General features: G+C 31.3%; 1 protein-coding gene and 1 long non-coding RNA gene across 2 annotated transcripts; one reads left to right on the top strand and one right to left on the bottom strand.

Moving 5' to 3' along the window:
• The first annotated feature begins 1,758 nt into the window (after nt 1-1,758).
• On the top strand, nt 1,759-5,759 carry LOC134694046 (uncharacterized). Its single transcript, XR_010102553.1, has 4 exons — nt 1,759-1,944; nt 3,755-3,896; nt 4,541-4,630; nt 5,399-5,759. It is a non-coding gene; the product is annotated as an uncharacterized LOC134694046 (long non-coding RNA).
• Nucleotides 5,760-7,174: 1,415 nt separating this feature from the next.
• LOC134695512 (uncharacterized) lies at nt 7,175-15,138 on the bottom strand. The gene is made up of 5 exons (XM_063556790.1): nt 14,870-15,138; nt 12,408-12,570; nt 10,180-10,329; nt 8,941-9,069; nt 7,175-8,105 (listed from the first exon to the last, which is right to left on the bottom strand). The coding sequence occupies exons 1-5, from the start codon at nt 15,083-15,085 to the stop codon at nt 7,990-7,992; spliced, it is 774 nt and encodes a 257-aa protein (XP_063412860.1). The 5' UTR covers nt 15,086-15,138; the 3' UTR covers nt 7,175-7,989.
• Nucleotides 15,139-26,659: the final 11,521 nt, after the last annotated feature.

Here is a 26,659-nt window from a genome sequence, read left to right as displayed (position 1 = left end):
CAAAAAAGGTGAGGCTTCGTCTTGGCAATGATAACATTGATTGATTGATATTTTGTAGAAATAAAAGAAAAGAACGAAAGCAACATTTCACAACGACTTTGTACACTAGGATTCTTATTTGACTCCTTCATTTTTAAGTGTGTATCAGAATGTAAAGATTTTCAAACTAAATGTAAAAACATTGGGCGGTGTGTATTGAACATTGATGGAAATCCTGAATGCCGGTAAGTTTTCATTTTAAACCAAACTATTTGACAAAACTTAAATTATAAATCATGGCAAGAATCAGTTGTGAATTATAATTAAAAATAAAATATGCAACTAAACATGCAGTGTGTGAAATGAGGAGGGAAACAGTCAAATGCAACCAATTTGTTATTTGATTACACAAGAATACATGATAAATAATATAAGATATATTAAATCAAGCGACAATTGACCAATATTCGTATTTCTGTAATTGATTAAGGGGAGATAAACTAAAGTTGGTGTTTCTTGTATTCTATCGTGAGTATTTGTGTGTTTAAAGGTATTACATACTATCATTTTCAATATACATTTTACCCCAAAAAGATAAGAAATGAAAAGAATACAGCTTGAAGGAATTTTTAGTGAAATCTGAAATATGACGGATATTATTCTCTCATTCACAAACTATGTGTTCGAAACACATAATCAACAAATCAATACACAATTTATTTGAGAAAAAAACTAAGATATTCACTGAACAGATCAATATTAGTCATGTTAGTGATTCTGTTTATTATAGGATTAAACACATTTTTAATAGAAGTTATTGATGTGTGCAAACCGGGGCGATTTACTCACAAACTGAATAAAAGTCCGAAGGACTTTTATGTTAAGTTTGTGAGTAAGAGCCTCGGTTTACACATCAATAACCTCTAGAAGAAATGTGTTTAATCCTTATAATTCTTCAGCCAAACATTTCCGATGTTTAAGAAACAATTTTTGTTTGATGGCTACGATATTTACCATCAAATGCACACTGACATGTTGTACCTTAGGAGTACGCCGCCATCTTGACTTTCTAAAAACCATAAAGGTCCGATAAATGCAGCAGAATCTAAAATTATATAGCACCTACCTCAAAAACTTCATTTTATTTAGTTATTTTCCGAATTTGAAGCGTACGAGTAACGAAACAATCTTTCGTTTGAAAATTTTCCTTCGTATGACGTCGTATTTTGCCATGACGTGAATTCGCCAAATCATTCGTGAAATTTCCCGGAATTTTATATGAATTTAAATTTTATGTACATTTTTAAAGTTTAAAGGCATTTTTTTTCTTTTATGTTTTATATGCATTAAAATAGAAACAAGTAAACTTTTTTGTTTTTTGGTTTTCAATCTCAATTTGCTGAAAATTCCAGGATCCCTGCATGTATGTGTATTTGGCATGAATATATCACAGTGAAGTTTATGAAAATAGTTTTGGAGACATGGTTTATTGAAGTGTAAACCAAAGGAAAAATATGTAATTGACCAATCCAGTTCAAGTTTTTATAGATACGCAAATCATATAAGAATTATTTAATAGTTTTCAAATTTGAAATGTTTAACAACACATGAATGTATACAGAAATCATTGGTATTTGGGCATTATTTTGCAGATGTCAAGTAATATTTTGCACAATGAAAAACTTTTTCGTGTATGTTTCTAATAATATAATTAAGTAAATTAATGTTACAAAAAAGTTATAGCAAACCGCTGATCCCTTTTTGTAGTTGCCGAGAGGATGCAGATTTTGTATTTACTGGACAGTACTGTGATATAAAGATAGAAAAACTAGCATTGGAGTCTAAGTATATTATTGCGATTGCTACTTCGATTGGAAGCATACTAAGTGCAGTCATAATAACCACTTGCTTACTGTATCATATAAAGAGAAGGAAGGTGAAGCGTACAAAAACATTGGAACCAGCGTAAGTGAACTCCTGTTATGTCTAAAGTTTTACGTATTGATGTATATATTTTGTATCTTTGTTCGGTGTTAAGTGCATAGCAGATCTATACACACATGAGTTTTTTATATTTATATTTTATTATTTGTCAGCATATATTATTCTACCCTAGACTGCTAGATGTTAGAAATAAAAAAAAAAAGAAATGAATACTTGTCTAATGTCTTATAAATTTTTTTTATATTATCACTAGAAAACAAAAGTATATGTTAATTTTATAAATTTCTTACCAACAATTCCAAAATGAGAAACCAGGGGGTACAGAAAAAAACGGATACATGGATCATCATAAACACAAACATAAAGTTACTATATTTCGGTTTGTTAAATCAAATAGAAATGTTGAAAATACAAATATATTGCAAAGAATTGAAGGTTTCCTAAAACTAGAGGCTCGTAAGAGCCTTTGTCGCTCGCCTTGGTCTATGTGCATATTCAACAAAGGACACAGAGATAAATTCATGACAAAATTGTATTTTGGTGATGGTGATGTGTTTGTAGATCTTACTTTACTGAACATTCTTGCTGTTACCATAACCTCTATCTATAATGATTGGCCCAGTAGTTTCAGTGGAAAGTGTTAGTAAAAATTTACAAATTTTATGAAAATTGTTAAAATATTGACTATAAAGGGTAATAATTCCTTAGGGGGGCAATTGACAATTTTGGTCATGGTGACTTATTTTCATATCTTACTTTGCTGTAAATTTTGCTGTTAATAATATTCAAGATAATAACAAAAAACGGCAAAATTTCCTTAAAATTACCAATTCAGGGGCAGCAACCCAACAACCAATTGTCCAATTCATCTCTAATTTTTTTAAAGCAGATCGGTCTTGCCCTGATTAACAATTTCAACCTGTCAGATTTCCTCTAAATGCTTTGGTTTTTGAGTTATAAGCCAAAAACTGCATTTTACCCCTGTGTTCTATGTTTAGCTATGGCAGCCATCTTGGTTGATTTGCCTGGTCACTGGACACATTTGTTAAACTATATACCCCAATGATGATTGTGGCCAAGTTTAGTTTAATTTGGCCCAGTAGTTTCAGAGAAGAAGATTTTTGTAAAAGATAACTAAGATATACGAAAAACGGTTAAAAATTTACTATAAAGGGCAATAACCATTAAAGGGTTCAACTGACCATTTTTGTCCTGTTGACTTATTTGTAAATCTTACTTTGCTAAACATTCTTGCTGTTTACAGTTTATCTCTATCTATAGTAATATTCAAGATGATAACCAAAAACAGTAAAATTTCCTTAAAATTCCCAATTCAGGGGCAGCAACCCAACAACGGGTTGTCCGATTCATCTGTAGATTTCAGAGCAGATAGATCTTGAACTGATAAACAAATTAACACAATGTCAAATTTGCTCTAAATGCTTTGGTTTTTGAGTTATAAGCCAAAAACTGCATTTTACCCCTTTATTCTATTTTTAGCCATGGCGGCCATCTTGGTTAGTTGATCGGGTCACCGGACACACTTTCTAAACTAGATACCCTAATTATGATTGTGGCCAAGTTTGTGTTAATTTGGCCCAGGAGTTTCAGAGAAGAAGATTTTTGTAAAAGTTAACGACGACGGACGACAGACGACAGACGACAGACGACGACAGACGACGGACGCCAAGTGATGAGAAAAGCTCACTTGGCCCGTCGGACTATTTGAGCTAAACAATCTACAGCAAAATTATGTGATTGTTTCCTTGCACATGTCATTTACTCAACTATGCATCTTCAATTTTATTGTCCTGTTTATCTATTTCAATAGTGATGATGAGGATAATATCAGTCAGTACCGTCCAAGTAGTGTTCACAGAAGCATGCATGCATCAGCTGATTTATAATCTTCTGATTATAAAATATACGATGATGATTTTACAGAACAAAAACCCGTAGATCTCAGTAGCACAGTACGTTTATTATTTTTTAGGTTGATATAATAGCATCAGCTGTTTGATGCGACCTTACTCTTAGTCTGGTTTTATTTTCGTGTTTTATCAATAATGTTTGTAAATTATTTGAAGTGTGCTTGTCCTCCTCCATACATTATTATAATAAAATAATATAAACAAGCTATCCCGTCACACTTTGAGACGAGAATGGTCAGCAGTATAAACATTGATTTTGCACGCATCTAGCACCGTTTTTTTTATCCAATTATACAAATAACGACATATTTGGATATTTTTTGTTGTTGATTTAACATGATTGTATTCTCATTTGGTAACAACGATTTTGAAGTAAGCTATAGAGACATTTAACTGATCGACATCTCGTTTGTACTTTATTTATCTGTTTTGACCTGAGCGTCACTACTGAGTCTTATGTAGACGAAAAGCGCGTCTGGCGTATTAAATTATAATCCTTGTACCTTTGATAACTATTGTAGTCTGGTACTTGGCAATTTTGACCTTTTGATGATTCGGCTAAAATATCATCCACTAGATCATCTACTAGATCACCATTACACTTATATACGTCATACTTTTATATAAACAAAGATGTTACTTATAATGTGTTTTACAATAGATGACATTTTCTACTTATTCTGCAGATGCATACCTATAAACCATGGACGACAACAGAGTGCGATAACAGGTTTTCCCCATGGTATAAAAGTAACGACATTATCAGTGGAAAGGAGGTAAACGTATAAAGAAACCCTTTATACATGTTATATATAATGAAAAGCAATACAAAAAAGATATTTGTGAAAAAGATGTGTGCATTATTTGTAGTCCATAAAATGTTACCTGCTAGTAGTTTCCTTTTTTAAAAAGGAGTAAACTGCCATTATTGCAATTTATAATACGTTTTTGTGGGAAAAATGGCCACATGTATATACGATACACGTACTGTTTTGTTCATTGACGCGTAGGCAATTTTTTAATTGGCGTCAAACTTGCCATGTATCGTAATTTCCATAATATTTTCATTAACAATAACCCATCTAATACGAATAATATTTGTGAACCGTCCCCTTTTCGATCCTAATGGTCAGAAAGTTTTGTCAGCTTGCATAAGAATTGTAATTTCGACCTTATTTTGGTGTACCTGGACACAGTTTTTTAACAAACCTCCTCCAATTACATGAAGCATGTGTATATCCACTGAAAGCACTATAATTATATTTCTTTTAAAAATATACGTGATATGTTGATCCTATAATAATCTACAACGTCCTCTACTGTATTGTTTGAATGTGCATCATGGAAATCTGTAAGACAATGATACTTAGCCAACTTCTATAAGTATTATGGCTTTAAAGTATTTTAACAAAGAAAGAAACATGTTACGGTTTCCGAAAAAAAAACTCCCATAGAAACAACTTTTCCTCACCACAAAATTAGAGGTTGATAAGGTATCACTTTTACACATGTTGTACAGTTTTCCTTTGTTTCTCTCTTTTCAGTTTACAATTAAAAGACCAAAGATCATTCTATACAGAGCATCAATGTATGATTGCTGATGTGTTATTGTGGACGTAACGAATTCGCCAGAAAAAATGCGTCTCAACATCAAAGGACATATGTTTTAACATTTCTCATAATTCATCAATTCATCACCTAGATAATTATTTACGCGTTATACATACTGATTATGTTTGCATACATCGGACTAATGATAAACAGAGCATTACATTGTGTGCATTACGCAGCTGTCTGTTGCTATTGATATTTCATTGACTCAACCATATTAAAAACAAGTACATTTTTGGCATGATATCTCAAGTTGGTTTGTTCTCACTTATACAGGATTTGTTATAGGTATGAAGTTTATATCCACCCTGAATAACATAAGACAACAGAAAATAAAAAAAATAAATGAGGTTAAACTCTTAAATGCCCATGATTTGTTTGTGTTCTTTTGAATAAACAAAAGAACAGGAAATTATATATAAAACAATGTTCTTTCTTCTTGATCTTATTAGATTCGTGTATATCATATATTGCATTCATACAAGCCTTACTAAGCCATGAATAGTTGATATATTGTGTATTAAAGTACATAATTTGTTCATAATACTCTAACATCCCGATTTCCAGCTTTCTCTCCTTCCACACTATATATCTCGATGTAATATTGAAAGTGTAGTTCGTTATCATATGTTTATCATATGTACATGTACAGTAACATTGTAAATCTACCAATATATCAGTATAGGCATAACAGGAAAAACAATGCAGCTGTTATTGATAATCATAAAACAAAAGATGCTGTATGACTGCCAATGAGACAACTCTCCACAAGATACCAAATGACACAGAAATGAACAAGTATAGATCGCCGTACAGTCATTAACAATAAGCAAAGCCCATATCGCATAGTCAGCTATAAACATATTTTACATTTACATCATGTTTGTATTACACTCTTGAATATACAACAATGAACAAATGGTCAACATAACGTATTTCAATGTATCTGTTAATCAATGAACTTCGATTTATATATAGTTGTAACAGAAACTATCCAACTGTAATCAATGGAGATCTTTAAAAACATTGGACTTTTGCTGTAATATTATCTATAATAATTGCATCAGTGACGTCAATTTATCATATTTTGATCTAGTCATGCAACAACGTTCGTTTTTATATTCAAAATTGTATTACGGATGACTATACCTTATACAGCGGTTCTTTGTTCGGACTTACACGTCCTTTAAGATCGGCATGAAGAGTATTTAAAAAAAAACAATAATATTTTCACTTTTTTAGCAAATATACAGGTACTACATTGTCATCGTGAAAATTGAAAGGCAATCAAAGGTGTAGAATTCAAACTTAATATTTTGCAGTAGACACCAATTTGACAATAGTTTATACAAGTTAATCATGTTAATTCTCGTAAATTATAATTATGGTTTTTATGAAAACAATGCAGATGAAAAAATATATTTATAAACCAAAACATGACTTAACTGACACCATTCAAATACATGATTATATTTAATGCCATCATAATTTGTAACGTTTAAGTGACGGCTTTTTTTTAAATAAAAAAAAAAACAAAACAATTGTCAATCATAATGGTGTCCAGCTTTGCTCGTCTTCTTGCCGATTTTTTTTTTTATTAAAAAAGATTAAAAATAAATTAACATATATTTGACTTCACATTCCACTTTATGTATGATGTTCTATTATTGAATAAATCAATGTTCGGAGAATATGTTTAACGCTTTTATTAATTCTAATTTGATATAACTGATATTACAGATTTAAATAATGTTCCCTCATATCTTAACTTTCATCTCGAAATGGACAACAACGGGGGTCAGTGAAGAACAAACAATTACGACAGATAGGATGAATTGAGTTTCAAAATTGTTAACCCCTTAACATTTCTATGTATAACGAAGAAGCATTTCGTTACTCTTGCATATAAGATATTGGTTTCCTAATTCAAACAATATCCGAGTGTTGTGTTGTCCTATCAAGAGCATAGGATGCTGCTAACAGAACATGATAAAAAGACTATCCAATAAACTCATCTTTATTTACTTGAACTTACATTGTGTACGCAAAGCGCGTTGCATCTACATAGTCGTTGCTAAAGTAAAACTTTTAATCGGTATCAAGTATTATTTATCCCATTGAACAATTTCGAATTCATTGACTATCATGTAATACATTTGTAACAATTAAGCAGAACCCCATTCTGCTACTCGAAGGTAAATAAGGCAAAACGAGACGGCATGTCGTTTGAATTGTATATTCAAAATAAAGTTAGTCCTTGGTTAATAGTACATGTACTGTTTTTCTTTAAAAAATGCAAAGTATACGTATGATTATTCAAACACAGTCTTATCAACAATAAAAACACTTTACCACAGCAGTTATCTTAAATCAATTTAAATTTTAAATTTCTGAGATGTTAATAAGCATTTATAAAGGTGCAATGTACTGTTTTATAAAATATACAAAATACAGAGCTATAATTATTGATTTCTTATCTAAGCATGTTTTTTTTTCTTCTATATATCCTCAAATATCTGCCGTTTTAACTGTCACACAATGGCGCTGTGTCTTGATCTTTAAAGCCCGTAACGGTTTCCCCCGTGACGGCTTCCCCTTTGTTCTCTGAATCAGTTGAGGTGCAATCAGTTTCCATAGTAACTATTAAGATAAACAAGAAGACAATTTTGCAAAACAACACAGAAAAGTATCACTATGGCCGATACATAAATATATAAAAATTTTTGTTGTTGACTAAGTCCCTTTTTAAGAGATGAGAAGGACTTCAAAAATTACCTTTACCACATTGCAGTTGTACGCACAATATTGCAGAAAAAAAAACCGTATCGTTTACATTATAACAATGTATTGTCATATATTGTGTAATCTGCATTCGATTGTGTTCTTATTCTATGTATTATATAAATTACTATTGCTGTATCTGACCAATATGTATACACAACAAAAGTCAATTTTGGACAACTATAGCTTCCTATGGTTTTTGTTTTGTATATTTTGAGAAACATAAATCGACTAGATACATTTCGTAAGTCTCTGTTATGTGATATAACATTGTATAAGTTTATGGAAATAATGAACACAAACATATTTTCATGAAAACGCATTTCTTATAACGTATTATAACAATTTTAAAGACCTTATACGTATTACTGCCATTGTTTGCTTTTCATAGATACTCGAGGCCAAATCATTTTAAAATCTAAGTCCTTGTACATGTACATACACGTAGAACATATCCAACATTCTTGTAAGTTGGTACTTATATCTTTCAGCAAACTGAAGCTTGAAAGAATTGTGTGTGTGATATCAGATTCAACAAAATTACGTATCCCCGTCATATCATTATTCATGTTATTCTCTATTCGCGTTGAATAATTCGAATTGTACAATAATGTACTTTGTTGGTGTAAATTTCCCGTGAACACTTTTACTCATATAATTTGACGGAATATAACATAATTCAAGGCCTTCGTACCTTTTTCGCACTGATCTTGTTCCTGTTGTTTACAATTTTGTCGTCTACAAATTACACAGGAACACAACAATATACCAGCTCCAGCTAATTCTGCCGAGAAACCTTGTGATATTCCCTCTTTCATGGACTCTGAAAGTATAATAAAACATATCAAATCACAAAAATACTGAAATTCGAGGAAAATTCATAACGGAAAGTCCCTAATCAACTTGTAAAATCAAAATCCCAAACACATCAAACGAATGAATTACATCTGTCATATTCCTGACTTGGAGAAAATTATAGACGTTTGGTTATATAGCTTGCTCAAATGCAAGGAACAGTTGTATATTTTTGACGATGAGTAAGATCTGTTTAGCTAATGCTTACAAAAAAACATAAATTCAAGCTTACATTGTTGGTAAGCATTGTCTCTAGTACGATACAATTGAGTTTAGGTTATTTCTGACATATACAGCAAAAAATACTACGCTTTTCAATAATTAAAACTATATACAATTGTTTGCCACAAATGTGTTAGGATTCAAACATTGCACAGTTTGTCTTTGCTTCCATTTTGTTATTTCTAATTACGAAAAAAAAAGCGTCGTTTGCATTTACGGGTGTAAGTTATAACCTCAGCGCAATTATTCAATTTAGATTCAACCGTTTTCAGTCTTTGCTGTAGATACCACATAATGATGCATTTTTCAAGGGGACCACGTATGCAACCTACAGAAAGCATTACATGTCAACTAATAGTTATACTCTAGTTTTAATTTAAACAGGTAAATTTGATAATGTAAGTCTAATATTATTAACAGTCCATTGCTGTTTGAACATATGCCTTCTTTTCTTGGATCCAGACATATATATATATTTTGTAAAGGTCAATAAGGTATTTGCATTTGTTTTGGATTGTTAAGTGACCTATCTTTATAAAAATTTCGTCAATTGGTCTCTAGCTAGTTTTTCAACATCACATAAGGGAGATGATATGAGATTGGATCAGAAAAACTTGGTGAGTAAAACAATACATTCTTATATGTGTCTGTAAACCAAGTGTCATGTTATTGAATTCAGACAATTCGTTTTACTGTGCTGGTCCTAGCAATTTATAAATATATATATACAAAACATAAAAGAAATACACGAAAACGGAAGTTTAATTTTTAGTAGAACTATTGCATTGATTGCTTCAATAATGTTTGTTATTGTTCACTTGCATTGTCAGAATCCAAATGATATCACAGAACTTACTCGAGCAACTGAGTACATATGTGGGACATGTGCAGCAGTATCTTCCTGTTACTTGTTTCCTGCGGTGACAATTAATACACAAATAGATTCCTACTCCAGTGAATATACACATCCCAACAATGCCACCGGATATTCCTCCAATCATTTCATCTAAAATCAAATTAGGTGTAAATGATATATAAAATTCTTCTGAACAATCAATAATAGTGAAGTAACTCAAAACCAGCAGCACTTGTACTTGTGCAAATGCAATAAAATATGGATGAGCTGAATAACGAAATTATTAAATTCAATGAAGTTATAAGAAGCTAAATTAAAGGGAATTTTCTGTTTTTAAATTTTAGTTAATGCAGTATGCAGTTGACACATTGTAAATACTTAAAGTGTGCTAAACTTGTCTATGGTATTCTGATATGTATAGTGTCAAGTGTTATAATTTTCTTCATATTTTCAATTGGAATGTTGTGTTGTGTTGCTTTAAAGGCAAAACATACCGAAAGATTTAAATGTTTCGCATTGTTCATTTTATAAACATGTGTGTACCTAAACTTGATAGTATCTAAATTTTAATTATGTCTTGTATTATTGTCTAACAGAAGATTAGTATTAATAGTTGTACCACTAGTCGTACTAGTAGTAGTAAAAGTCGTAGTAGTAGTAGTAGTAGTAGTAGTAGTAGTAGTAGTAGTAGTAGTAGTAGTAGTAGTAGTAGTAGTAGTAGTAGTAGTAGTAGTAGTGGTAGTAGTAGAAGTAGTAGTAGTAATAGTAGTAGTAGTAGTAGTACTACGCGAGGGTATCACCAGCCCAGTAGACAACACTTCGGTGTTGACATGAATATCAATAATGTGGTCATTTTTATAAATTTTCTGTGTGCAAAACTTTGATTTTTTTTCGAAACAACTAATGTTACGGCCAGAAACCGCCTTTAAATTGTAGCCAACAAAAGACACAAATCAATACTAAAATTTAACAATATTTATTATACAAAAGTTTACAAGAAGTATTTTACAAATATTACTGATAACTTAACTGTCAAAATATGAGTCCACTCTTTTATCTTTATCTGTATCCGGAAATCTTTCGGAATCCAATCTGAATATTATGTTCACTACTAAGGTCACAATCCAGTATGATGTTGTTTGTAGAATAAAAGTGTCAATCCAAATGCCGTGAATACTAATGTCTATCAATGTCTAAGTCCAAGTTTAATTATGAGAGTTTAACTTTAGTGTCTGTATATATAGTGTTGTCATGGAAAATTCTAGAACACTCTATAATGGAACATTGTGGAAAATCCTGGAAAGTTACAACGGAAGTTTCTGGAATAACGTAGAAGTTTAAATTACGCATCTTTTATAAGGATCATTCTAGAAAGTTCCAATCATTCTGTGATTGTTCCAGTGATTCCTAAACTGCACAGTTATAAGATTATTTGGTAAACAACTATCAGGCCATACAACACAAATTAGGCCAACATAAATAAACATAATAATTACAATATCATAACACTAAGGATTTTCTTATCCCAGGCATAGATTACCTTAGCCGTAATTGGCAAAACTTTTTGGAATTTTGAATACTAAATGCTTTTCAACTTTGTACTTGTTTGGCTTTATAAATATTTTGATATGAGCGTCACTGATGAGTCTTATGTAGATGAAACAAGCGTCTAGCGTACTAAATAATAATCCTGGTAACTTTCATAACTATTTACACAACTGGGTCGATACCACTGCTAATGGACGTTTCGTCCCCGAGAGTATCACCAGCCCAGTAGTCTACATTTCGATGTTGACATGACTATCAATAATGTGGTTATTTTTATAAATTTCCTGTTTACAAAATTTTGAATATTTCGGTACAACTAGGGATTTTCTTATTAAGGCATAGATTACCTTAGCCGTATTTGGCACAACTTTTTGGAATTTTGAATACTCAATGCTCTACTTGTTTGGCTTTATAAATATTTTGATATATTAAATACATGAAATATGAGCGTCACTGATGAGCTTATGTAGAAGAAACGTGCGTCTGGTGTACTAAATTCTAATACTGGTACCCTTGATCTCTCTTCTTCAGTTGTTGTGTGAATAGATATTTAAAAAATAAATCACTCCTGCGATTGGGAAATGTATATTGATGTCATGTATGTTAAGGTTTGCTGTATCAGCGATGTTTAGTCTAAATATTAGTTAGATAACCAGATTTCCAGCAATACAATCACTTACAATTGAAATCCCATTTTGTTTCAATTTGAAACTTGAAAGTGTCATTTACATTGTCTGGAACCCCTTTCTTTGATTTTCTCAGCTCAAATGAAACATGGCTACCATCATATAAACACCGTGAGAACATTCCGTTTGCATCATATAAGCAGCCAACTCCTGATATCTTAAAAGGAAAAAATGAAAAGACAGTGTAATAATTGAGTACAAACACCTAATTGCAGTAGTTAACAAATGGTTCAATTTCTATTATAATAGGGTCAAAAATCGCATTTTCAGTTTATCTCATACTTACCTCTTTTTTTGTAGGTTGTTATGAAAGTGTAATTGTTATTTCTTACGTTTTTTCGTGTATTTTCCAAGAACAATTAGCATGTTCAGACGTGTTAACAGAAGCGTGCTTTTGGTCTTCAAAGTTGATATTTTTAGTGTAATAAATATATATTGCATGTATCTAGCAACAAAATTAACATAGCGGGAAGATCTCGTCCCAAAAGTTTGGCTTCAATTCGCCCCTATTTCAAAACGTGTACTAGTTTAGTAAAAATAAAGGTCCCGTTAAACTGTTAAACATAAAATCGAGCTAACATTAAAAACAACATTAGAAAAATAAAGATAAAAAAGTCCAGCGGCAGGAGGCATTGATAGTTGGCTGGCGATGGATATGAGTCTTTGAATTGATATTTAAAAAGAGGGCGAAAGACTCAAAAGATAGATTTAAAGTTTCTAATTATCATTTTCCGAAACAGAAGGATTAAAAAAATAAGTTATTCAATTAAATTTTTATAAAGGAATTGAATGGAGTTAAGAAAAAAATAAATTATTAAATTAAAGTCCAATAACATCATAAACACTAGAACCACTTAGATTTTACAGTAGCTGGTATAATTATGGACGTTTTTGTAGATCAAACTAAATATCACGGAAAGATTTGGGAAAATGGGATATCTGGTGATTTTAAGACATAGAGCACGAATGTAAGTGTACATGAAAAAGACATGTGTGCCGTTCTAATGCACTGTTTTGAAGATTCAAAATGTATCGTCTCTATATCTTATTTTTAAGTGGTGGTACTTATACAGACTCTATTTTTAAAGTGAAGCCCTCCTCATATTAAGGGACATATTTTGGATTTATTAAAGATGATAAGAGGAGGTATTTAGATTACAAAAATTTAATATCGCCTTTTGTTATTGTGCTATAGTCTTTTTCAGTCAGGGGCATTACTTAAACAAGTAACTTTTAAAATTACCTATATAAGTTATGTTGAAAACGAGGCTATTTTAAAAATTACTTATATAAGTAGCTTTTCTAAATATTAATTTTATAGGTCACCAATTATACAAATTTTACTAGTTTTAACAAATTTTTACAGACATCTGGTTATTTTTTCCCATGAAATATAAAATCTAATCCTTCTGAAACACTAATTGCTTTTCTGACGCACTTATCTTTGATATCGACGCTTCTTGTTCAAAGATTGGTCTCTTGGGACTATTAAAATATCGTGTTCCTTCAAAACCTTGAAGGTAGACAGATATAAATAGATAGAAACTTATGAATTAATTAAGACTTGAAGTTATTTATAATTTGTAACCCAAAACAATTACATATGTTCCTAAAAAAAGTGTTATTACTAATTCTTTCATAAATGTACAAAATAACTTATTCAAGTAACATTTTTGTCATTATTTTTAAAGTAACCCTTTATGTCTATTCTCCTCTCAAATCTTACAAATTCTTAAATTTATGATATAAAATGATGTAAAAATTCATGAAAACTACATTTAGTCCCTGCTTTTATTGAAGTTTAAAATAACTCTATTGAGTAATTTTATATTTCTTAAAAACAAAAATTACCTAAATAAGTAACTAAAAAAAGTTACTTGTTTAAGTAACGCCCCTAACTGTTTTTAGTATTGTTGTCCATCAGTTTTGCTAGAGTGCTTTTTTCTAATGTCTTTTTGTGTTTCTTTGTTGACATAGTTGTCTGTTTAATAGTGATAACTATTATAACACTATGTAGGTTGCTGTTCCACTATTTGAGTTTTTCATTTTTATTAAGCCATGATGTTGTCAGTTTATTTTCGATTTATGCGTTTGAAAATTTCTTTTCGTATATTTTGCCTCTCTTATGACATATATTGGCACTTTATACATATATGTAAAAACTTCCATAATGTCAATAAACAAACATATCATGTTTTCCGTCTCAAAGACCAAATAGATGTATGTCATCTGTTTTACAAAACAGGTGCACATTGGGTTATCATTGAAATATGTTAATGTGATTATAAAAGTAAGACTTCTTTTAAAAAATGAGATTCGTAAATCTCAAATTGCGGGAAAACATATAAGTTAAGTTTTTTTTATAGCTCTGTTGTTTCTTTAATTGTTCTGGTTTTTGTTTTCTTCTTCATTTCCCGTATCTGTATAATATACAATATATATATATGGTATATTACCTCTTTGCTATTATAATAATCATAACTGTCGATGTAGTCGTAGTCGTAGTAAGACCAATACCAACGTAAGTAAACTTTACTCTGACATTGTGGGCTACTGAAGTAAAGTTCTTTCATACACAACGTGTATGAATAAAAGGCAGATTTTGGAGTTGTGAACGACATTTGTCTACATTCTTGGCTGCCTATATCGCCTTCAAACTTCATGATAACCATAGTGTCTTCATCAACAAGATACGGATCAGAGACACAAGAATCAGTTGGAAAAGCATCTGATAACATATATAATGCTTTATTTTGTGACTATACATTTACTGTGTTCTCATAGGTTTATAGCATAAGAAATAATCTTTGAAAAATCAGTGTATTCACCGCAGCTACGAGAGGTTAGTATAAGTTTTGAAACAACATCATTTCACCTAAATAAAGATTGTCCAAAGTAACGTCAATGACGTTGTGTTTTAACATCATGTAGATTTCTTTGTTTTTTCGATTTTCTTTTCTTGATATCGGTGTAATTTTCTCCTCTTTATATCTTTAGAGGGTTTTCGTTTAGTAAATCACCTTAGAAGCAATATACCAACTTCACCTGCATATGGGATAAATATTTCCCAACTTTTTCAATATTCAAGAGCTTGCAGCTCCTACTCAGACTTTGTAAAACGTCATCAGTGTCTGAGTAGAAAGTTGATGAACCGGGGGTATGTCAAAGAACGTCTCGTCCTATTTCAAAAAAAAGTTCATCGGAAGGTACCAATACCTTGTTGATAAATATATATATAACATTAGGCACATTAAAATTCAGATTCAGTTCTAGAGAAATCCGAGTCCGATGTCAGAAGATGTAACCAAAAGAAAATAAATAAAATGACAATAATACATAAATAACAACAGACTACTAGCATGCCAGCTTCAGACATCAATTAAACTGATTGAAAGATTATGTCTTCATCATATAAATATCAGGTACAATCTCTCCCGTTAGGGGGTTTAGTATCATACTATCATAAAATATATAACCCGTGTCATGCCAACAACTGCTTTTTTTTCAAATAAATGCGTTAAGCTCCGATGCAAAGACTCTATAAGTGAATCAATATTAAAGCCAAAATATGCAATTTTCAATGACCTGACAACAGCACCGTAACTATATCCCTTCTTAATCTGTTTAACGGTTTTGAAAGCTTTTGTAGTGAATACTGACATTTTTATGCTTTGTATCGAATATTACCATACAAGATTGGATGTGAAATACCTGAACGTATAAGATGTCTGCATGTTGAGTTTTATTTACGAATTATTTATATTTAAAATGCCTAGTTATTAGGGATGTGATGTTTTTCTGAATAAGAATATGAGGCAAAGTGGTAGAAAAATCAAAACTTTGAACAGATTTTTCTTGTTTGTGTTTGTTAAAAATGTCGTTTTTTTGTAAATGAAGTCAGCTGGAATGTTGGTGAATTCGTGATTTCCTTTTGCAGGACCTCAATATAAAATTTACGTCAAACAATAGTGATATTATTAGCAGCTTTATCAGCCAGGACAAAAACAAATTCCTTGGCTAGTTTTTTTAAGATTATGTTTGATATGCAAAATAGGGTTTTTATGGTTGTTGTTAAGAGTAAAATGTATGTCTGTTTGTTCACGCATCATTGTAAATATAACGGGATTTTATGATACTGTCATCAAAGTTAGAGAGGGTTAGCGCTATAACACCAGGTTTAATCCACCATTGTCTACATTTGAAACTGCCTGTACTAAGTCATTAATATGACAGTTCTTTCCCATTCGTTTCTGATGTTGATTTTGCCATGTGATTATGGACTTTCCGATTAGATTTTCCTCTAAGTTCAGTATTTTTGTGATTTCACTTTTTGTTGAATGTTTAAAATTTGCAACAGCAGATAATAAATTTAGTAAGAAAAACAAGGACCAGTTTTAAATGTAGTGAGTATCTGAGAAAATTGTTGAAGGATAAACAAATCATATAATAAGCATTATAACATGATTGTTTACTTTTGATTTCAATTGATACTATGATTTATCATTTAAATGGTAATCTTTATAATTGGTTATCAAAGTATCGCCAGACGCGTGTTTCGTCTACATAAAACTCATCAGTGACACTCATATCAAAATTCTTATAAGTTTTATGTTTACAAATGCATGCATTTTTTGAAATACTAAGGTTTTTCGAATCCCAGGCATAGACTACCTTAGCCGTATTAGGCACCACTTTTTGGAATTTTGTGTCCTCAATGCTCTTAAACTTTGAACTTGTTGGCTTGATAACATTTCTGAACTGGGCGTCACTGATGAGTCTTATGCAATTGAAACGCGCTTCTGGCGTATTAAAATAAAAACACGCTACATTTGATACACAAAAGATATGACATTCTTCTTGGTCGTTGGCCTCAGTTAATGCCATATATTTTTGGTTGAAAAATCTTTGTATAAACCTCATCAAAAGCCAATAATTGTATAATATTGAAACACATTATACGTATATGAATTCAAAGTGGTAATTTCGTTCTATTAACAAGAGTATTGATCAGAGTTCTGAAGATCCCTTAACATGCTTAAGGCGAGGTGTACGTAATATAACCACTGAACAGAATGTTTTTAAATTTTACATGTGGATTCTGCTTGTAAAAATACATCGGAATATAAAATAATAAAAGGGAGTAACCGTTTTCGTTTTCCAGATACAAGCTGTTGAAACTAATAACATGATACTCCAGAAATACAAAGAATATATAGGGAAAATAAAAAAAATGCAGATATTTTTATTTTATAATGATTTTCTAATTTGTTGGTCAACAGAATTTTTTTAAATTCGAAATTCGATTAAAAAATAAACGACAAATCCATTGGTGCAAAGAAAGTGCTTAGCAACCGTGCTGGTTGTTAAGCTATATTATCTTGTAGTTTGATTTTTAGCAGAGAATTATAAAATATTCGCCGACGATATTGATGTCTTGTGTAACGTCACCACAAATTATACTCTATAACGCTATTATACCAGTTGTACTGTACAGTATTGTCATACAAATCGTAATTGTGGTTAACATATTTTCCTAAGTATTGGAAATGCTAAAAAGATAAATGCATAATTGGTTGATATGGTTGATACATGTAACGATACAAACTGAAAAATGATGAAGAACATTTCCGATGCCAAAATAATGCACATTGGTTAATGAATATACTGCAAGTGAAAGAAAGTTACTGTATAGACTTTAACTTGATTGGACAGTGTTCCATACCTTTTTTGAAATATTTGTATTGTTCTAATAATGTTAATCAAATATTGAGTTGTCTAGATTAGTACATAATGATTCTATATATACATTGTACAGTGAAACCTGGGTAAACCGAACCCTGATAAAACCGAATTTCAGTTTAAACCGAACAATTTTCAAAGTCCCACAAAATTTCCCTATCAATTAACGTTAATCTAACCTGAAAAACCCGAACCCTGTCAACACCGAATTCCGAACGATTTTTGAAGGCTCGATAGTAAATATGTAATTAAAAATAACCTGTCTAAATCGATCGATAGCAATCAAATCAAAAAAGTATTTTTAATTATTTGCATGATTTCATTAAACAAACACAGGATGACAGAGTATCCCCGAGGGTATTTGAGGTTAAATTAACTGGTGAGTTGTTATGACAAACAAATTAGCATGTCTGTGTCCATGTATTCAGTGATCAAATGCTTTATGTTGTAAAGAAACGTTACACTGGTCAGCTACCCCCATCGCCGAAAATGACAAGAAAGGAACTTTTCCTTGGATCAATTAAATGCAGGTTACTCAAATAATTATCGTGACTGTCATTCTGTAGCTAAACTGTTTAATTAAGTAATAGTTTTAAAGTTTTAAAGCCTTTCACTGGATTAGGAAGTCATGCAACACGACAAGGTCAATGGCTTTCGATTGCCGGATTCCCTTGAGAGGCCCTATATATTTGATTCGGTTGCTCCTGAAGACTTCCGTAAGCTATTTAACAACGATAAAGTCCGAGAATGAACTGGACACAACTGGACCCCTGCTGTTGTTTCACTCTTATCGTGTTGCGAAGTATCAGTCAGCGGGTGGCAAGTTCAGTCCGAGAACTCGTGTGTACAATGACGATCTCGACTCAACTACGGAATCGTCATTTGACAGTGACTTGGAATATGAATTGGTCAGTGAATTAATGGATTAGAAAATAATTATAAAAAGCAAAATTGCTCCACGTCGGACATCATTGAACGGTTTATACATTGTAGTTTCACAGCGACGAGCGTGATTGACGGAGTGGCGTTTGATTTATTAACAAAAATGTAGCCATAGGTCTATCTTTATCTACTTATATTTTTACGTTTAAATCTATATCATCACGAAAATAAATAGTCGTCTGTTGTGTCACCTATTATCCCTTGTCAGTAAGTGCTAAAATTATGTTGGTGTCGACTTCCGTTTACATCTACAATCCGAACACCCGTGAAAACCGATATAACGCAAAGTCCCGTGGGTGTTCGGTTTGGACAGGTTTCACTGTATTTGAAAAAATCGGTTTTAATATAGGGATCGCTTCTTTTCATTCTCATTATTTCCAGTGCTATTCATAGGTTATGCATACACAACCCATTGTATTTGTCAAGTTCACACACGTGCACGTGATTGTACAATTTAACTTTAAAATTTCCTTTCTCGATAGCTTTCCCTTTTCTTTAACTACACGACAAGGCATTATCATGGCATCAATGTTTTTGGGTAATTCATTAACAAAGAAAATAATTTCTTGTACCATTATTTCTTAAATTTCCACATGTAAGACTCGTAAAAAGTAAGAAATCTGCAAATGCATATCATGTTGAGAATGGCTACAATAAGGTCAAAAGAAGAACCCGTATAGGAATTTCAGAAAAATAAAACAAATGTTTTTTTTTTTATATAACTTCCCATTGCATATATCACTGACTGTGTTATGTCTTAGCATTGTGTATATGCGTATTGTTAAGTGTAATTTTAAAGCTTTGTACAATTACTGTTATATGCTGTAAATGTGCTGTTGTCATGATATACATGTACTGGTGTCATGTAATAAATACATACGTACTACGTAAGGCTATACGAATGTACGTCTGTAATTAATGGTATACTACTATACGAATTTATCAAGAGAGATGTAATGAGAATATATTCATCCAAGATAATGCTAAAAATGTTTCTAGTGTAAAGTCATTTGAATGTATCCAGTTTAATGTAAGTAGATCCCTTCTAAGCATTGATCGCAGCTCATAAACTCGGCAATACAATCAGGACCTTAGAAAGTTTTGAAAGGCGACAACCTTGCTTCTGAAGTTGGCAAGGAGACTGTTCATAATTCAATTCTATACGAGTTTATCTTCCGTATTGTGTCTGTATCCAATGCAAATAAATTGGTTTTGTTTATGTTATATAAAAATAAGGAGCTGGGGTATCATATAAATAGAACAACTGTTTGCCGCAGGTCGGATGTATATTATTCTGAGTGTCCTTTCTAATCACGTGGCGAAAATACTATTTGTTTTACAAATAGTTTACCAATTATCATTCAATATATAACAAAATACCTACGTCTTGAAATTCAAAGATTGAACTATCAATATATTTTTTTTCAAGAAAATTAAGCACGTGACCCTCTATATCATGTATATTTTTATAAATATTTCAAAAGTATTAAAAAAAATTAGCTCGTCGAAAACTGCATGTTTTATTTTTATCATGCATGTGTAGTTTCAGTTTCAACCATGGTTCTTAATTTAGATTTTACTTTCCTTAGAAATTGCGGACGGAATAGAAGACACCTGTTTATTTTCTGCTCCATGATAACTGAAATTTGGACGCGATAGATTAGATGATTTACTTATTCTGAGATAAATATCACAGTGCTAAATCCTTAGATTCTGTGTAATGTTTTGTAGACGGACTCCTATTATTTTGTTCGGTTTTTTTTCTCTCTGTAAGTTTTGTCCTTCTACTTATACTCCTAGCTGTTGTTTATACTTTACACAAATATAAATAATCCTAAAATGACAATTGCATAATAAACGGGACATGTCCACGCCTTTCTAGTTCAACACACATACTAACGGTCATTTTTAGTTACATTAAAGAATACGCTACAAGATTTCATTCAAAAAATATATTAGGGGGTCCATATTGGTTTGATTTCAACGAGTATGATACAACCTGAAGCAGAATTGTCATTTGTATATATGTTTATTCTTAATTTCTGTTGAAATAAATACGAACTATATTATGCACCCCGGCGGCCGCATTTGCATGAGGCTAGACGTAACAAAAACAGTTGCAGACTATAACACACCATAGATTTGTGATACTAAAATTTCTGATTGGAGTCTGATAATTTCTTTGAAATTTTGAGATAGCACAGGAATACTTGTTTGTATTCATGATAGATTGTCAATAAAATGATTACCCCCCCCCCCCCCAGATTTTCTTTCATGTGCCCATTTCCAATTCGTAGAGTAAGGGAGATAATTTTCTTAACTAACGACGCACGTTTTGTCTTCCGATTTCCGCTAGAGGCGTGCAATTACGTATACTTCGCCTTAAATCATAACACGCTGAATAAAATATCCTTACAAATAACCAGCAAGTAGAATACATATATACATCCATGTCACTGAAATCTTTCCATGGCAAATATGGACTGATACCATAAGCACAATGGCCAATGTAGCAGCTGACATTTTCAATACCGCCTTATCTATAAGTAGATGACACCGCACACAAATAATTAACAATAAAATAACAGAAAAACAAACTTGTACTTCACAACCCCTCCTACTTTGCATGTGAAATCATGTAAACGTTTAAGTTCCGTGTTTATGCACTGCCTTTAACATTTACTATTCATTTTAGTTTTATATCTAAATATATTATATTAGGTTGATAAATGACTGTTCTGAGTGACCGTGTAATACGACCTTTTTTCGCTAGAAGCATTTAAATTTTAAATCTTAAAGGCGATGACTACAACGTTTTTTTTTGTTTATCAATTTTGATTTTTACTTATAGTTGTAAAGAAAAGATATCGCATCATCGGAGATACGAGAGTTAAATCTGTTTTGATTTATTGCGCTTATGCATGATTTGTTTTTCATTTTCAATAATCTACAGATTAATATGTTCTATACATGTATATATATGGGCTTTGGGCACGGTTGTCTTGTATCGTGACATCAACATGTGTATACAAAGGGGTGCAAATAAAATGTACGAGGTAATTGAATTTTTATCATCAGAGAACTGAAATCAAACAAACCACAACCTTAGTTTACGTACATGAATCATCTGGTAACAGTATAGAAGCAAACATATACAAAGGCATCTGCGAAATATAATTGTCTATATATTTTTTCTACTCTTTCCTTATACTTTTTCTTCAAACTTTTCCTAAATATGCACATACTTTTTCTTCAAACTTTTTTCTATATATGCACATACTTTTTCTTTATATTTTTCCTTTATACTTTTTCTTTATATTTTTCCTTATATGCACATACGATTTCTATATATGCACATACTTTTTCTTTATAACTTTTCTATATATGCACATACTTTTGCATTCTACTTTTTTCTATATATAGACATATTGTTTTAAACGATCATAAACCCTCCCCATTCACGTAAAGATCTCAATTTTGACCGTACATTGTGTTTTGTATTACATGTATTTTGTAGAAAAAGAAAGTGCATATATAGAAATAAGTACATATAAGGCAGCTATGGTGTTCTATATGGACCTCTTCAGAAAAATATATGGACGGAACCTTTTTTTTATAGGCTAACCTCCCACGCATGCACGTTTATACTTTTTTCTATATATAGAAATCTTTTTTAAATGATCATAAACCCTCCCCATTCACGTTAAGATCTCAATATTGACCGTACATTGTGTTTTGTATTACATGTTTTTTGTAGAAAAAGAAAGTGCATGTATAGAAATAAATACATATAAGGCAGCTATGGTGTTTTATATGTACCTCTTAAGAAAAATATATGGACGGAACCTGTTTTTTATAGGCTATCCTCCCACTCGTACACCTTCAACACAGAAAATAAAACATATACACCATGTAAATAATATAATAGTTCATTACAACATGTAATATGCAGACATCATAAATACAACGGACATCAAGTAAATAACCTTATTTTAGTTACCAGGATTATAATACGGAAGGCACGTGTATCGTCAGAAACGGACAAATCGACAATCATATCATGTGGGTGGTGGAAGGGGGAGGACTGATCACTTATACATTCATAATTAGTTTCATATTTGGAAAGTTTTTTTGAGGTAAAACAATATGAAAATTTCAAATAAAAATATCTCAGATCACATTTTGTATAGTATTTTTTGTGTAGCAATTCTATAACCTAATGAGGGTTAACAACTTTGAGGAAAATTATTAATTATGACAAGAAAACACAAATAACAAATTACTAAAGCTCCCTTACCTTTTACTGTATTTAAAATCTAATGCTTCACTTCTGTATGTACCTTTAGAATAGTAATGCGTACAATGTAAACCTGTAACAATCAATACTTCGAAACGTAAATACCAAATAACGAATCAGCTACTGCTATTTGATAGTACCCGTATAGTTGTTTATTGGTCGTTAAAAATAAATATCATAAAAGGTAACAGTCACTAAAAGGAACCATATTCAATTTGATTACAATGATTCGTCTATATTTCTGAGGACAGGAAAATATCTAAAGAATACGATAAACAAGAGAGTCATGTGTGCAATATTTAAATATAACTTATTTCATGTCCATTTTCATTTGTTTACTGTTATACCATCCTTAAAGAAAGGCATATTATGTAACATTTGATTTATTTCTTTTCATGTCTGTAATCAAATTTTGTTTTAAAATATGTTATACGTTGTCTTATTTCAATTATGTCATATCAAATTTCTCTTGACTCGTGATTTTACAGGAATATCTACTTCTGTCATGTAATTTGTTTTGTAAAATTGCCCCAACTACAAGTTTTGCTAAATAACAATCTTACAATGATTACTTTCATATATATATATATATATATATATATATGAGTCTAAATTGAAAACTGCGTTCAAACCTATGATTGCGTTGGATAAAAACCGCAATTTTTATACGTGTGCATATAAAACAAATTTCGTTGTAGAAGGGTCTATATATATAACAATCTGTCAGATAATAAATAGTGTTTATTCAGAAATTATTGCATACGTTTATCGCTACAATCATTAGACATTTGCGGAAACTGTTACGATTAGTATTACAAATACGCTTACAGGATGCATTTAAATCTTTGGTCGTTTCAAAGTGTAATTATCCACCGTCAGTACAAAACAAAGACTAACTACTGATGTTTTTTCTGTAATTAACAACGAGCTTTCAACGAAATATCGGTAAACGATGGCTTCTTGGCAGCTTGTTGTGGAATCTCGGACAAATTTAAATACAGCTCCGTAAGAGGTGTCAATTATTCAATCATAACCGTTATAATTGGAAAAAATATGTCATGATTCGTCAACATCAGTTGATTTTTGTTAATGTCATCAAGAAATGAACACTATGACCATGTTTACAATTGTTAAAAAGAAATGAGTCTAATGTAAACGAGAACGATCGATCTTTAGTCTTACATCTCAGCTCATTTGTTATAACAGGGGTGATCTGAGCCGGATTACCACTACCATATCATCCCAGTTTGGGTTTCTTTGTTATGCATGCTTTCCTTTGTTCTGTAACATTGGTGCGGGGGGAGGTAAAATCCGCTATTAAACTTATAATTAATTATACGGAAAAGACTATCTACCAAAATTCACGTAGTAAATATCTAGTGTACATATGCTGGGATTCGAACTCAAGACCTTAAGCATATCAAGCCACGATTTTTTCTCTTGATAACATTTTATTCAAATATGTACAATGAAACATGCACCAGACAGTACCATGTATCACAAACAGTCAGTAACAAACAAATAGATATTCAATGTAAGTTCAGATACTAGTATGTTTATAATTAATATAATATTTCTGCATGGTTATCTGTTACTTTGATAAAGGGATTGTCCAATATAAAATATTTGTTCTATTACGAAATGTTCTTTTCTCTGATATAAAATATAAAAATAGTGAGAGATGTATTGTTCTTATAATATTTTAAAATAGTGTACTAAATTGAGTTTAGCTTAAGGATTCAACAAAATGACATTTCTTCTTTTATAGATACTTAATCTTGCTATACTCATAACAAATAAGAGAAATGAAAATTAAACCCGTTACTTCTCTTCAAGGCACCCATAATCATCGCTTGGTCAAAATCAAGCGTATTTACACGACTCATACCAATACACCAGGATGACTGAATACCAACTATCAGTTATTTAACATACTTAAAGGAAGCAATATATGTGTATAAGTGGGACGAGTTGGGCGACCTTTATTCAGTCGGGTTTAAACCCTTTTCGTTAATTTGTGAGATTTTACAAATTTTCAAAAATAGGGCGATTCGATAAACAAGAGTAGGGCGATTTTTTTTATAAAGTGGAGATATAGTGTGTGCCGATTGGCCAGTGGGGCGAGTTGACATTGTTTGATATCTATTCATCGTGTTCGGGGTCATAAAGGGTAGATACCATACAGAAATATATAAAGTATATTATAATGGTTGTGTGGATTTTATGAATTGTAAATTTGTTTTCGTCTAATCTAGAACAACTGGTATGTAAAATAGTTATCCCATTCAGACTTGGTGTGTCAGTGTTATATCACCCTCTGGCATCCGGCCTACAAAGGGGAGGGGATGATCTTACACTGACTCACCGCTTCCTCGTGGGATAACTATAACGGACTAAATGGTGGTTTTAAAAACATAGACCGGTTTGATTTAAGTTGCAGTGTAAACGCATTATACCAAAAAAGATCGATCTCGATCGGTCTTGTTTGTGCATATGTAAACGCGAACTGGTCTTTTTAAGATCGATTCAAATAAAGATCGCTTCAATTTTGTATTGTAAACGGGGTCAGTTTCTCTGTGGAGTTTTATTTGTAATTTCGTCATTTCAATTTTTACCATGGTGGAGTCTTTTTTTCGACTGATGGGTTCTAAATGTCCCTTTTCATTGTTTCCCCCTTTCAAAAAAATAAAAGTAACTTAAGTGGCATTAAAAAAATACATGCAATACATATTAATTTAAATCCAGCATTTGGAAGAATTTAGTTTAAATATTCTTCTAGCATCCGAATTGTCTTTAAACCCCACGGATGTTTGTGAACCCAATTTAAGATTTATTTCTTACATAAATTCATTAAATGATGATTTTTTCATTTACTTCTTTAGAAATACATTTGTTATATGTTATAAAATAAAGTTTTATGTTTGCTTGTCATGTTTTGAGAATTTTGTCAGATTTTCGTAATCCTCTGGTTTTATCCATTTGAAAAGAAATTGCCCATGGACCCCTATTTTCTTTTTATAAATCTTTTACATGTATAATTATAAGCCATTTTTGAAAGTCTCATAAAATTTCTTTATTTTTTAATAGTATTTGAGAACTTTAACTGGTTTGCAAAGTTATTGATGGGCTTTTAAAAGTAGGTTCACCAACATCCGTGACTTAAGAATGTTTTAAAAATATTGTGACTTTATAAATATTAATGTGTCTATTTTATGCACAGCGTGGACATAATTTTAAACTCTTCAAACTATCCAATAAGTTAAGATGA

The sequence above is a fragment of the Mytilus trossulus genome, chromosome 13 (genome assembly GCF_036588685.1).
Source record: "Mytilus trossulus isolate FHL-02 chromosome 13, PNRI_Mtr1.1.1.hap1, whole genome shotgun sequence".
In the NCBI taxonomy this organism is placed as follows: Eukaryota; Metazoa; Mollusca; class Bivalvia; order Mytilida; family Mytilidae; genus Mytilus; species Mytilus trossulus.
Note: the sequence above shows the minus strand (reverse complement) of the source record. Positions and strands in the feature narration are given on the sequence as shown.

Excerpts from the sequence above, each read along its gene's own strand:
- LOC134695512 (XM_063556790.1), bottom strand. The coding sequence starts at position 15,085 with ATGGTTATCATGAAGTTTGAAGGCGATATAGGCAGCCAAGAATGTAGA. Across the intron at positions 10,330-12,407 it reads AACAAAATGGGATTTCAATT|ATGAAATGATTGGAGGAATA; the intron begins GTAAGTGATTGT and ends ATTTGATTTTAG. Across the intron at positions 8,106-8,940 it reads ACAAGATCAGTGCGAAAAAG|TTACTATGGAAACTGATTGC; the intron begins GTACGAAGGCCT and ends TTATCTTAATAG.